At 44.6% G+C, this 13001-nt stretch overlaps 1 protein-coding gene across 2 annotated transcripts in view; it reads right to left on the reverse strand.

Moving 5' to 3' along the window:
* FNTB (farnesyltransferase, CAAX box, beta) overlaps window positions 1–13001 on the reverse strand; it is a 77125-nt gene that overhangs the window by 32562 nt on the left and 31562 nt on the right. For both annotated transcript variants that reach the window (XM_030930553.1, XM_030930554.1), the window contains exons 5-6: window positions 1361–1507; window positions 1179–1262 (exon numbers count right to left, since the gene is read on the reverse strand). In XM_030930553.1, the coding sequence (XP_030786413.1) occupies window positions 1179–1262; window positions 1361–1507 (231 nt within the window). The remainder of the gene's footprint in view (window positions 1–1178; window positions 1263–1360; window positions 1508–13001) is intronic.

A 13001-nucleotide genomic window follows, 5' to 3' on the forward strand; every position in this document is an offset into this window, starting at 1 on the left:
AAGGATCTTGCTATGATTTGTTCGCTTTTGCCTAATAATCTTAGTTACGTTTTTAAAAGCTATGTTTCAAGATTGTGCATATTTTGGGGGAATAGCAACAGAACAGGAATGAAAATGTAGTGACCACAAGGGAAAAAAACTCTTTTAACATTTTCCTTAAGAAGAATCAACACATACTGATTTACCTCAGTAGTTCTACTGGCTTCACTGGTATATACAGATCCTAATCTAATTTTTTTGATTGGATTAGACAAGTTAGAGACAGAAGAACATCTTGAACTAAAGGCCTTTGCAGCCCGATTACCTGCTATTATCTGTAATGTATTTTATGCTCCACAATGTTCGTGCTTTTTTCCTCCCCTATACTTTCAAACCAATGGTTCAGTCAGATGCTTAAGCCAGAGTATTAATCAACTTGTGCAGAAGCAAACCCATTTACACATAGGCAGTAAGACAGCTTTGCTATAGAAACCTCACAAAATGTATTTCTCAACTAAATAATAAGAAAATGGCATAAAATCTCAATGAGCCACTGCCTTAGAGAAATGGCTTATTCAATGAATTCCCTGTATGCCTCATAAGTAATCTGCCAGGTTAGGAAGCAACTTGCTTGGTACATCAGACACTTATAGAGGAAAATAATAATTTCAAGCTAACTGGCACCAGTCAGTTAATGTGATTTTATTGCACTGCACTCTCCTGGTCCACAAGGCTCTCTGCACCTCCCAGAAAAACTCTCATGTGCCTCAGGAGGACCTCAGGGGTTAGACATTCTCATGATTTCATCAAACTCACTCAGAATATATTTACTAAGGACCTGCTGGGCTTTCTCTTCCCTTCCTATCTCAGAGAGGTGAAGGAATACATTACACCATACAGTTATTTATATTGTGGTATATCATTTTATACCAAACAAACGTATTTTTAATTTCTAAAACAAAAGCATTTGTTTCTGTCTTATATTTTCACATTTACATAAAATAAGTCAAGTGATCATGACACCTGAGGACATCTGCATCACATCTGAATGATTCTGATGTGTCACTGACATGTCATCCTATGTGTCATTCTGGGACAAAGCAGCAGCTTCCCCATGATGTTCCTTAGGCTTGGCATCCCTAATGGCAGATGAGCTCTAGAGTCAACCGATGTGGCAGCCTGTGCAAAACCCCACTCACCTCACATCCACCTCACCTCCGACATGCATGAGAAAGGAGCCGTCAGGTTGCTTCAGGGAGTACAAATACTGAAGAAGCTTCTCTCTGAGAAACAGGGAAAGAGGCAAGAGAGGCAACAGTCAGTGTGTGTCAGCAGGTGGGGAACTCCTCTGGGTTTCTGTCACTGCTGGCTTTCGCTGTACCTGTTAATGACGTCATAGGCCTCCTCAGTGCCAATGATGCACAATGCATTGACTGCTGCATATGTGGGTGCAAGGTGTGGATACTGACCGGGGCCTCCTCCAAAGCCACCTTCTGGGCTCTGACACAGCTCCAGGAACTGACACACACTAGGTACACAACCAAAGGGCAAAAACAAAGTCAGAGAGCATTCATGTCAAAACATCAAATTCCTACTAGATTCCATGCCTTTCCAATGATCCCCCTCCCTCAAAAGTGGGGGGGAACCTCTCCTGCCACCTGTCGAATATAACCTCTCCCCAAAAGGCTTACTTCTCTCCCCAGCTATCATCATTTCTGTCTGCCCTCCTCTGAGTTTCATACTTAACTGCTTGCCTGGTCATGAAGCAGGGAACACAAGGCTGGGAAGAAACTGACTTTCGTGGCTATAGGGTAAAAGTCTCCTGTGCTTCCCACATAAACCTTTCCCAGACTTTCCACTCAACTCACTGCCCTGGACCTGTGGTACCAGCCTCCTCCTCCTTGCCTTTGGGAACCTCCCAGCCTTTGAATTTTGCCAAAACATGGTACTCAACTGCTTCTTTCCACACTAACCATCCTAGCATCACCTCGGCCTATCATGAACACGTAAAGAGAGGTCTTCTCACTCCCACTGCCACCTTAGCCTCTGTGGGCCACTGATTCCTACTCCACCAGTAGGAAGCAAGTTTTTTGTTTTTTGTTTTTTTTTTTTTCTGCAGTGCAGTGGCGTAATCTCAGCTCATTGCAGCATCCGCCTCCCAGGTTCAAGGGATTCTTTTGCCTCACCCTTCCAAGTAGCTGGGATTACAGGCGTGCACCATCACGCCCAGCCAATTTTTTGTATTTTCAGTAGAGATGAGGTTTCAACATGTTGGCCAGGTTGGTCTTGAACTACCTGGCCTCAAGTGATCTGCCTGCTGCAGCCTCTGAAAGTGCTGGGATTAAAGGTGTGAGCCACTGCATCCGGCCGAAAAACACATTTTTAATGGAGCCTGCCTCCATGGCTGGGAGAACAGAAGAGAGGCAGGCTGCTCTTATGCTCACCTTAATTGTGGTAAACGTAAGAGGAGCTGCACTGACTCGCCATGAGAATGCCTCCCAGTTTCTGGGTTCTTGGAGAATTCTCCACACTAATTCAAACAGGCTCCCACTCCCTCACTGAGGGGAGCTGTTTTCTGAGGGTTTGCCTCCAGGCCTGGCATCAGGCTGCCGAGAAGTTAGTCTTGCTTTAGGTGAAATTCAGGGAGCCCAATCATCAGCCCAGGGTCTTCTGAAGTGCACCAGAAAGGGTGCCCCAGGAAAGCCCTGGTTATCAAGCTGTTTCTCCACAGCTCAGCAGGGTCACAGCCTTCCTGCCAGGAGAAACCTCCATTTAGAACAAGCAAACTGTCTTTGCAGTGTTCACGGGGCCTTCTTTCCTGGGCGCTTTCACCTCATTATTTCCTTGCTACTGCTGCCAGAAAGACTACATAGCCTACACTCCAGGAAGACACAAGTTTATGACTGTTTGCCAACATCACATTTAATTACTTTCGATTTCAGACTTTCCATTATCTAGGCAGGGAAAGCAAAAGCAAATGCTGCTGCCTTGCTCTGTGAGTTCTGAAACATCACAGGTTAAAACAACGCATACTTCTCTTTGCACCTAAAATTTTACGTAGAAAACACAAGGATTGAAACTGAAGTTGAAGACAATTACGTGGCGCTATGTTTTCTTTTTTTTTTTTTTTTTTTTTTTTGACAGAAGGTCTTACTCTGTCGGCCAGGCTGCAGGACAGCAGCATAATCACGGCTCACTGCAGCCTCGACCTCCCCAGACTCAAGCTATGCTCCCACCTCAGCCTCCCAAGTAGCTGAAATTACAGGCATGCGCCACCACGCCTGGCTAATTTTTGTATTTTTTATAAAGATGGGGTTTCACCATGTTGCCCAAGCTAGTCTTGAACTCCTGGGTTCAAGCAATCCTCCCACCTCGGACTCCCAAAATGCTGGGATCACAGGCTTGAGCCAGTGTGCCCAGCATGTGACACATTTTTAATGACAATTAATTTCTGTAGAGAACTTTAATTTGTTCCTACTTTCCAAATCGTCATCAATTCTTATGACATTTCCCAGAAACTAATAGTTAATAAGCTCATGCCCTAACAAAGGCTGGCCACACTAGCATACCAAAAGGTTTCTGCACCACAAAAACAAAAGGTTTCAGCTGATACAAAACTTAACAGCATGTTTTTTAAAAGAAAGAAAGAGAGTCACCTGGTTATACACTCCCTTTCCCAGCTCCTAAGATAGAATCAAACGCAACACTACTGATCCTAAAGCCTCGAATTAGTTAGGATCTGAATGTACTAGACACCTTGATACCATCCCTCCATGCCAACCTCCCTCAGCTGACATGCTGCATCTGACTGACTGGGGCTGTGCTAGAGAACTGGAGGTTGGGCTTTTCTTGATCTCAGACACTTCCGTATTACAGAACATTCTGATCCCAAGGCTTTCCAACTTGCACCTTAAGGAACTGGCAAGTTGACCATGAACTACCAGCTGTCATTAACAGACTTCTTAGCAATTCTGAAGACCAAAACGTTAATGATACTTCTATCTATTAAAACAAAACAAAACAAAAAAGGAGCCAGGCATAGTGGCTCGCGCCTGTAATTCCAGCACTTCGGGAGGCCAAGGCAGGAGGATTGCTTGAAGCCAGTAGTTCAAGACCGGCCTGGGCAACACAGTGAGACCCCAGCTCCACAAAAAAAAAAAAAAATTTTCCCACAAAGGTAGGGGGAGAAAAACTTATCATAGAGACAAGAAGTTCACCAACAAATAAAAATTACAAGCAAAAAACACTGTACAAACACCAAGTGGCACGTTTTGTGAAAAACAAGTATTCACAAAATCATTCATTCAGAATACGACTGAAAGCTGTAATACATCAATTTTCTTTAACGTTAGCAAGGCATTTCATTCTAGCTTACATGCCAATTACCAAAAAGTGGGAAACTATCTTCTACATCACAGATTTTCAAACCCAAAATATGTGCATCAGAATCTGTAGAAAGCTAATAAAGAATACAGAGACCCAGCCTTGCTGAGGTGGAAAAGATCTTGGGCCTCTGTATTTTTACCAAATTTCCAGGTGATTCAGATACATGCAAAGCTTGAGCCATCACTAGTCCTTGCTACACAACCAAAATTACTTGGGGGGCGTTTTAAAAAGCGCAACACCCAAGCCACACCTAATTCCAATTAAACCGGAATCACTATGGGTGGGACCCAGGTGGCAGTATTTTTTTTAAAACTCCCCATGTGATTCCAATGTTCAGCCAGGTATCAGTGCTTCTCAAACTTGAGTTGCATAGAAATTACCTGTGGATCTTGCTAAACTGCAGCTCTAATTCAGTAGAACTAGATGGGTCTGACAGTTCTCTTTTTTTTTTTTTCAAGGAGATGGAGTCTCGCTCTGTCGCCCAGGCTGGAGTGCAGTGGCGCGATCTCTGCTCACTGCAAGCTCCGCCTCCTGAGTTCAAATGATTCTCCTGTCTCAGCCTCCCAAGTAGCTGGGACTACAGGCACATGCCGCCACGCCTGGCTAGCTTTTGTATTTTTTAGTAGTCAGGGTTTCACCGTGTTGCCCAGGCTGGTCTCGAACTCCTGAGCTCATAGGATCTGCCTGCGTTGGCCTCCCAAAGTGCTAGGATTACAGGCGTGAGCCACCATGCCCGGCTGAGAGTCCTCAGTTCTAATACGTTCCCAGGTGACAGCAATGCACCCCATTTTAAGTAGCGATGAGATACACCTGTGCTGTCCAATGGGCCGCCACTAGTCACATGAGGCAATTTAAATTTTCAATTAATTAAAATAGAAAATTCAGCTCTTCAGTCACATAAGCCACATTTCAAGTATGCAACAGCTACCTGTGGCTAGTGGCCAATATAGAACATGTGTAGACATTTATAGACATCTATAGACATTTACAGAATATAGAACATTTTCATTATCTATTCTATTGGATACCACCACTCTATCATTCCATCATTAAAGAGTATGTAAATCTTGTAAGAGGGTCAAGTTCAAAGCAGGGATATAAGCGATTGCCTCTCAGCCTTATAAGGAGTTTACTGGGACTCTTAGGTGATGGCTGAGGACTGATATAAAGTAGTTGATTCTGGCCAGGCATGGTGGCTCATGCCTGTAATCCCAGCACTTTGGCTGAGGCGAGGGGATCACTTGAGCTCAGGAGTTCAAGGCCAGCCTGGACAATACGGCAAAACCCCATCTCTACAAAAAATATAAAAATTAGCCAGGCATGTTGGCATATACCTCTAGCCCCAGCTACTCAGAAGGCTGAGGTGGGAGGATCACTTGAGCTTGTGGAGGTCCAGGTTGCAGTGAGCTGTGACTGTGCCACAGAACTCCAGCCCAGACAACAGAGTGAGACCCTGCCTCAATCAATCAATCAATCAATCACAATCAATGTTGATTCTAAACATTGTCATCAGTGTGGATGAAGGATTCAAAGGCATGTACAGAAACCAATAAGAATAAAACAAATGAAACAGGTACAAATAGCAAAAATTATGCTTAGAGATGGCAGGGGTGGGGGATGGGTAAGGCACATGAATACAAGATGAGAAATGACTAGGAACATAGCAGGAAAAGACCAGTGATAAGGGTCCACGGGTTGTGAAGAACAATAAAAACGCTTGTTAAAAGCATCATAGGCCAGGCACGGTGGCTCACGCCTGTAACCCCAGCACTTTGGGAGGCCGAGGCAGGCGGATCATGAGGTCAGGAGATCGAGACTATCCTAGCTAACATGGTGAAACCCCTTCTCTACTAAAAATACAAAAAATTAGCTGAGTGTGGTGGTGGGCGCCTGTAGTCCCCAGCTACTCAGGAGGCTGAGGCAGAAGAATGGTGTGAACCTGGGAGGCGGAGCTTGCAGTGAGCCAAGATCGCACCACTGCACTCCAGCCTGGGGGACACAGTGAGACTCCATCTCAAAAAAAATTAAAATTAAAATTAAAAATAAAAATAAAATTAAAAAATGAAAGCATCATAAACACAGTATTAGTCAGAACTGTATCTGGCTCTAGCCTCCATTTTCCACCTCATAGGGAATTCACATTAGAGTTGTAAAAATGACTAAATTTTTTTTTCAAGTATTTGGCTGGGTGTGGTGGCTCGTGCCTGTAATCCCATGACTTTGGGAGGCCGAGGCAGGAGGATTACTTAAGGCCAAGAGTTTAAGACCAGCTTAGGCAATACAGCAAGACCTTATCTCTATTTTTAAAATAAAAGAAGGCCGGGCGCGGTGGCTCAACCCTGTAATCCCAGCACTTTGGGAGGCCGAGACGGGCGGATCACGAGGTCAGGAGATCAAGACCATCCTGGATAACACTGTGAAACCCGTCTCTACTAAAAAATACAAAAAACTAGCCGGGCGAGGTGGCGGGCGCCTGTAGTCCCAGCTACTCGGGAGGCTGAGTCAGGAGAATGGCGTAAACCCGGGAGGTGGAGCTTGCAGTGAGCTGAGATCCAGCCACTGCACTCCAGCCTGGGCCACAGAGCGAGACTCCGTCTCGAAAAAATAAAAATAAATAAAATAAAATAAAAAGCTTATATTACAGACAATCAAAATGAGAGAGCTACCCAGCAAAATACCTCAAATATACAAAGGATAATTACATAAACATTCTAGTAGGTAAAAACTGAGACTAATCTGTAGCAAGAAGTATTTAGGTTACATAAAAAACTTCAGCACTAGAATAGGCTATCATGGACAGATTGAAGGCCTAGGATAAGTTATGAAGATTATAGCTATGTTCTGCACAATTGGCAAGGTTTAAAAAAAAAAAAAACAGAAAAAAAGATTACAGCTTTGGAAATAGAAACAGTCATCCATGGGCAGAACGGCTTAGGAGGAGATGTAAATGCAAGATGCATGAGCTGGCATCACATCAAGCTTGTTCTCGTACTAACTGTAAAACAGCGTCAGCTTGATACAGTGAAGAGGAAATCTCCTTCCCTAGGTAGAGTATGACGGACAGGTGAAGACAGGCAGCATCTCTTATTGATTCCGGGTGGCCTGTGCTGTCCACAGAGTCAGACATGTTATTTGACTCTTCGTCAAGCACTGGCAAGTCTCTGGATGGCTGCTGTTCTGGAAGAATGGTCAGGTTGAAAGTTGGCTACTGTAGGCCGGGTGCAATGGCTCACGCCTATAATCCCAGCACTTTGGGAGGCTGACGTGGGCAGATCACTTAAGGCCAGGAGTTTGAGACCAGCCTGGCCAACATGGTGAAACTCCATCTCTACTAAAAATACAAAATTAGCCCGGCATGGTGGCACGCGCTTGTAGTCCCAGCTGCCTGGGAGGCTGAAGCACGAGAATCGCTTGAACCTGGAAGGCGGAGGTTGCAGTGAGCTGAGATTCCACCAGTGCACTCCAGCCTGGGGGACACAGCAAGACTCTGACTCAAAGAGAAAGAAAGTTGGCTGTTTTAGAGTTTCTCAGCTGTTGATATTTGGGGCTCAGTAATTCTTTGGTCCAGGGACTGTCCCGTAGAGGATATTTAGCAGCACCCCGACCTGCACTCACCAGGTGCCAACAGCACCTGGTCAGGAAAAATGCCCAGGAGACAAAGGCCTAGATATGGTGTCCTCACTGAAAGGTGCAGAAACATACAAACTACACTTAAAAATTAAAAGGAAAAATATTTAAGGGGCTACTCCAGGGACAAGGTACTAATAACCTTTGAAACGGGAAGGATAAAACACTGAAATCGCAAAATTTGAATTTATCTTTGGAAAAATCTTACAAGCTGAAATATCCTAAAATGGTTTTTAAGTTAAAAGCAATTTTTAAATCTTACAGAAGCTAAAAACATTAACAGTGCGATGGTCTCCCTGTGATTTTTATTTTGCTCTGTTTCACCGACACTGCTTTCGGTAACAAAGAATGGGATTCTCATTAGAAGATGCTTCCTTCAGTGCCAAAACTATCAAGCAAAGCAAATGTACTTAGTCTAGTTCCAAAATATTAATTCATTTTAGGTAAACACATATAAATGTGTGCACATAACCTCTTAAAAGAGGCAAGCTAGGCCGGGTGCAGTGGCTCACATCTATAATCCCAACATTTTGGGAAGCTGAGGCAGGTGGATCACCTGAGGTCAGGAGTTCAAGACCAGCCTGGCCAACATGTTGAAACCCTGCTTTACCAAATACAAAAATTAGCTGGGCGTGGTGGCGCACCCCTATAATCCTAGCTACTCGGGAAGCTGAGGCAGGAGAATCACTTGAACCCGAGAGGTGGAGGTTGCAGTGAGCTGAGATCATGCCACTGCACTCCAGCCTGGGAACAAGAGCAAAACACCGTCTCAAAAAAAAAAAAAGAAAAAGGCTGGGCAGGGGTCGCTCACGCCTGTAATCCCAGCACTTTGGGGGGGTGAGGCAGGCGGATCACCCAAGGTCAGGAGTTTGAGACCAACTTGGCCAACATGGTAAAACTCTGTCTCTAGGAAAAATGTGTGGTGGCTCCCACCTGTATGCCTGTAATCCTAGCTACTCGGGAGGCTGAGGCAGAAGAATTGCTTGAACGCAGGAGACGGAGGCTGCAGTGAGCCAAGATCGTGACACTGCACTCCAGTCTGGGCAAGAGAGCAAGACTCTTTCTCAAAAAAAAAAAGAAAAAAAAGAGGCAAGCTAAAGTCCTACCTATGGACTGGACATGGTGGCCTCACACCTGTAATCCCAGTGTTTTGGGAGGCTAAGGTAGCCTCAATTGAGCCTGGGAGGATCAATTGAGCCCAGGAGGTCATGACCAGCCTAGGCAACACAGCAAGGCACTGTCTCTACCAAAAATAAAGAAAACATTCCAGGCTATGAATACATTATTCTTGAAACCTCTGATACCAGCCGTAACAACCTGGCCTTGCTGGCTTTGGTCAGCGGTCATAGCAGCTGACAAAAGTATTTTGTCCACTAGAGGGAACCCAGCTTATCACATTGTTCCCTAAACAAACAGAAGCACAGCAGTGAACAAAATAGGAAAGAGAAACCTTTGTGTAAGTGTAGGGCGTGTGTGTGTTGTATGCAGGGGAAAAGAAGGCAAGAAAATAATAAAACTGCAGAGCTAGACTTTCTGCCTCTAGGTCACCTTAATATATTTGTATGAAGAAAGAAAACTGAACGCATTTCAAAGCATTTCATTTCCCTATGCAAGATAAATAAAAAGGCAATATTCTATTTCAGCTAGTCTAAAAAAATCTTCTATTTATATAGAAGTCCTTAAGATTTCTTTGTATCTTACTAAAAATAGTTTATTTCCTTATGGGTCAGAGCCAGTAGGCTTTGTTTGTAACAAGTGTTATCTGTACCTAGAAGTAACTACCTCCTAGGCACAAAGCAAAATTCATTATTGGAAAGTCTAAGAAATGTTTAAAAGTTCATTAACTCAATGCTCAGAAGAAACACAGGTAAAGCTTTTAAGGCACCTGTGAAGCAAAAACTCTCATTAACTGTCAAGTGGTTTTTGAAATAAGAACAAATCAAGCTTATTTTTAAACCATTCCTTTAATTACAAAATAATAAAAGATCGTTGTGAAATTTCAGAAAATGCAAATAAGCTTAGAAAAAAATGTTTTGGGCCGGGCGCGGTGGCTCAAGCCTGTAATCCCAGCACTTTGGGAAGCCGAGGCGGGTGGATCACGAGGTCAGGAGATCGAGACCCTCCTGGCTAACACGGTGAAACCCCGTCTCTACTAAAAATACAAAAAAAGAAAAACTAGCCGGGCGCGGTGGCGCCTGTAGTCCCAGCTACTCGGAGGCTGAGGCAGGAGAATGGCGGGAACCCGGGAGGCGGAGCTTGCAGTGAGCCGAGATCGCGCCACTGCACTCCAGCCTGGGGGACACAGCAAGACTCTGTCTCAAAAAAAAAAAAAAAAAAGAAAAAAATGTTTTGTTTGTTTGTCTTTTGAGACAAGAGTCTCCTTCTGTTACCCAGAATGGAGTGCAGTAGTGTGATTTCGGCTCACTGCAACCTCTGCCTCCCAGATTCAAGCAATTCTCCTGCTTCAGTCTCCGAAGTAGCTGGGATTACAGGTGCCAGCCAACACATCCAGCTGTTTTTTGTATTTTTAGTAGAGACAGGGTTTCACCATGTTGGTCAGACTGGTCTTGAACTCCTGACCTCAAGTGATCCACCTGTCTCAGCCTCTCAAAGTCCTGGGATTATAGCCGTGAGCCATTACATCCAGCCAGAAAGTTTTTCTTTCTTTCTTTTTTTTTTTCTTTTTTTTTTTTTTTGAGACAGAATTTCACTCTTGTTGCCCAGGCTGGAGTGCAGTGGTGTGATCTCGGCTCACTGCAACCTCCACCTCCCGGGTTCAAGCGAGTCTCCCGCCTCAGCCTCCTGAGTAGCTTGGATTACAGGCATGTGCCACCATGACCAGCTAATTTTGTATTTTTAGTAGAGATGGGGTTTCTCCATGTTGGCCAGGCTGGTCTAAAACTCCCAACCTCAGGTGATCCACCCGCCTCGGCCTCCCAAAGTGCTGGGATTACAGGCGTGAGCCACTGCGCTTGGCCTTTTTTTTTTTTTTTTTAAGACAGTCTCTCTCTGTCCTCCAGGCTGGAGGAGCGTGACATGATCTTGGCTCATCGCAACCTCCACCTCCCTGATTCAAGCAATTCTCTTGCCTTAGTCTCCCGAGTACCTGGGATTACAGGCATACACCACCAAGCCAGGCTAATTTTTGTATTTTTAGTAGAGACAGGATTTCCCCATGTTGGCCAGGCTGGTCTCAAACTCGACTTCAGGTGATCCACCCGCCTTGGCCTCCCAAAGCCCTGGGATTACAGGTGTGAAACACCACGCCCAGCCCAGAAAGTTTATAAAATCACTTTTAACCCTATCGTCCAGAAGTAACTACTACATGTATCTTTCTGGTTTTATCTATGCATATAATCATCTATATTTTAATATATGTAAATTAAATCTTTTAAACTATTTTCATTTCCCATCTCTCTATATAAATACATACATTTTAACATACAAATATACACATTCATATATTTATTGAGACAGGGTCTTGCTCTGTTGCCCAGGCTGGAATGCAGTGGTGCCATCATGGCTCACTGTAGCCTCAAACTCCTGAACTCAAGTGACCCTCCTGCCTCGGCCTCCTGAGCAGCTAGAAGTGTGCACCACCACACCCAGCTATTTTTATTTTTATTTTTGAGACGGAGTCTCACTATATCGCCCAGACTGATCTTGAATTCCTGAGCTCCAGCGGTCCTCTGACCTTGGCCTCCCAAAGTGCTGGGATTACAGGTGTGATCATGCCTGGCCACATTTACAAATTTTTTAATGCTTATATTTCACTGAATGTACGGCACCATAAATGACTTACGTTTTATTTTTTAAATTTATGTATTTCATTTATTTATTTTTTTGAGATGAAGTGTCACTCTGTCACCCAGACTGGAGTGCAGTGACGCAATCTCGGCTCACTGCAACCTCCACCTCATGGGTTCCAGCGATTCTCCTGCCTCGGCCTCCCAAGTAGCTGGGTGTACCACCATGCCCGGTTAACTTTTGTATTTTAGTAGAGATAGAGTTTCACCATGTTGGCCAGGCTGGTCTCAAACTCCTGACCTCAAGTGAGCCACCCACCTCAACCTCCCAAAGTGCTTGGGATTACAGGCCTGAGCCACCACGCCCAGCTTTACATTTAAAAAATTTTTTTTAAACATTCTCTACTGTTGATTTTTAAATTTAGATTGCTTCCAATGAAAGGCCCTTTAAGGGCTCCTCTCATCCTATGTGACATTGTCCCAAAAGCGGCGCTGACACTTCCTCAGAAAAGCCTTCACTACAAAACATCAAGCACACAGCCTAGAAAAAAACTCAGTCAATTCTGGCTCGAGTGCTTCCACCTCAGGCACCCCCTGTGACTCTCTCTTCCAGTTTCTCATGGGTCTGCGGCCTCCTCCATCTAGTGCTCGGACCATGGCTCACAGAAATCCATTTTTTCTTTCTTCTCTCACACCCTGACTTTCCCATTGTGTAGGAGTGAAGGGAAAACTTTCCAAATATCCTGATTGTGTAGGAGTGAAGGGAAAACTTCCCAAACTATCCCCAGGCCCCCAAGCTGGTATTTCTAAAATACACAGGGCTGGATGTTGTGGTTCACGCCTGTTATCCCAGCACTTTGGGAGGCCGAGGCGGGTGGATCACCTGAGGTCAGTAGTTCAAGACCAGCCTGGTCAATATGGTGAAAGCCTGCCTCTACTAAAAATACAAAAATTAGCCGGGCATGGTGGTGGGTGCCTGTAATCCCAGCTACTCAGGAGGCTGAGGCAGGAGAATCACTTGAACCTGGGAAGTGGAGGCTGCAGTGAGCTGAGATTGTGCCACTGCACCCCAGCCTGGGTGACAGAGTGAAACTCTGTCTCAAAAAAAAAAAAAAAAAAAAAAAACACCACACAAGCCTTTCTTTGACAATTAAATTCCTGTTACTGCAGAAACTGTGTCCAACTCTCCTTCCAGTGCTGGAAGCAGCCAGGCTTGCAGTGGCATCCTGATGATCAAAACAATGCACTTGCCTCTCCCTCAGA

This window comes from Rhinopithecus roxellana, chromosome 5, assembly GCF_007565055.1.
Source record: "Rhinopithecus roxellana isolate Shanxi Qingling chromosome 5, ASM756505v1, whole genome shotgun sequence".
Lineage (NCBI taxonomy): Eukaryota > Metazoa > Chordata > Mammalia > Primates > Cercopithecidae > Rhinopithecus > Rhinopithecus roxellana.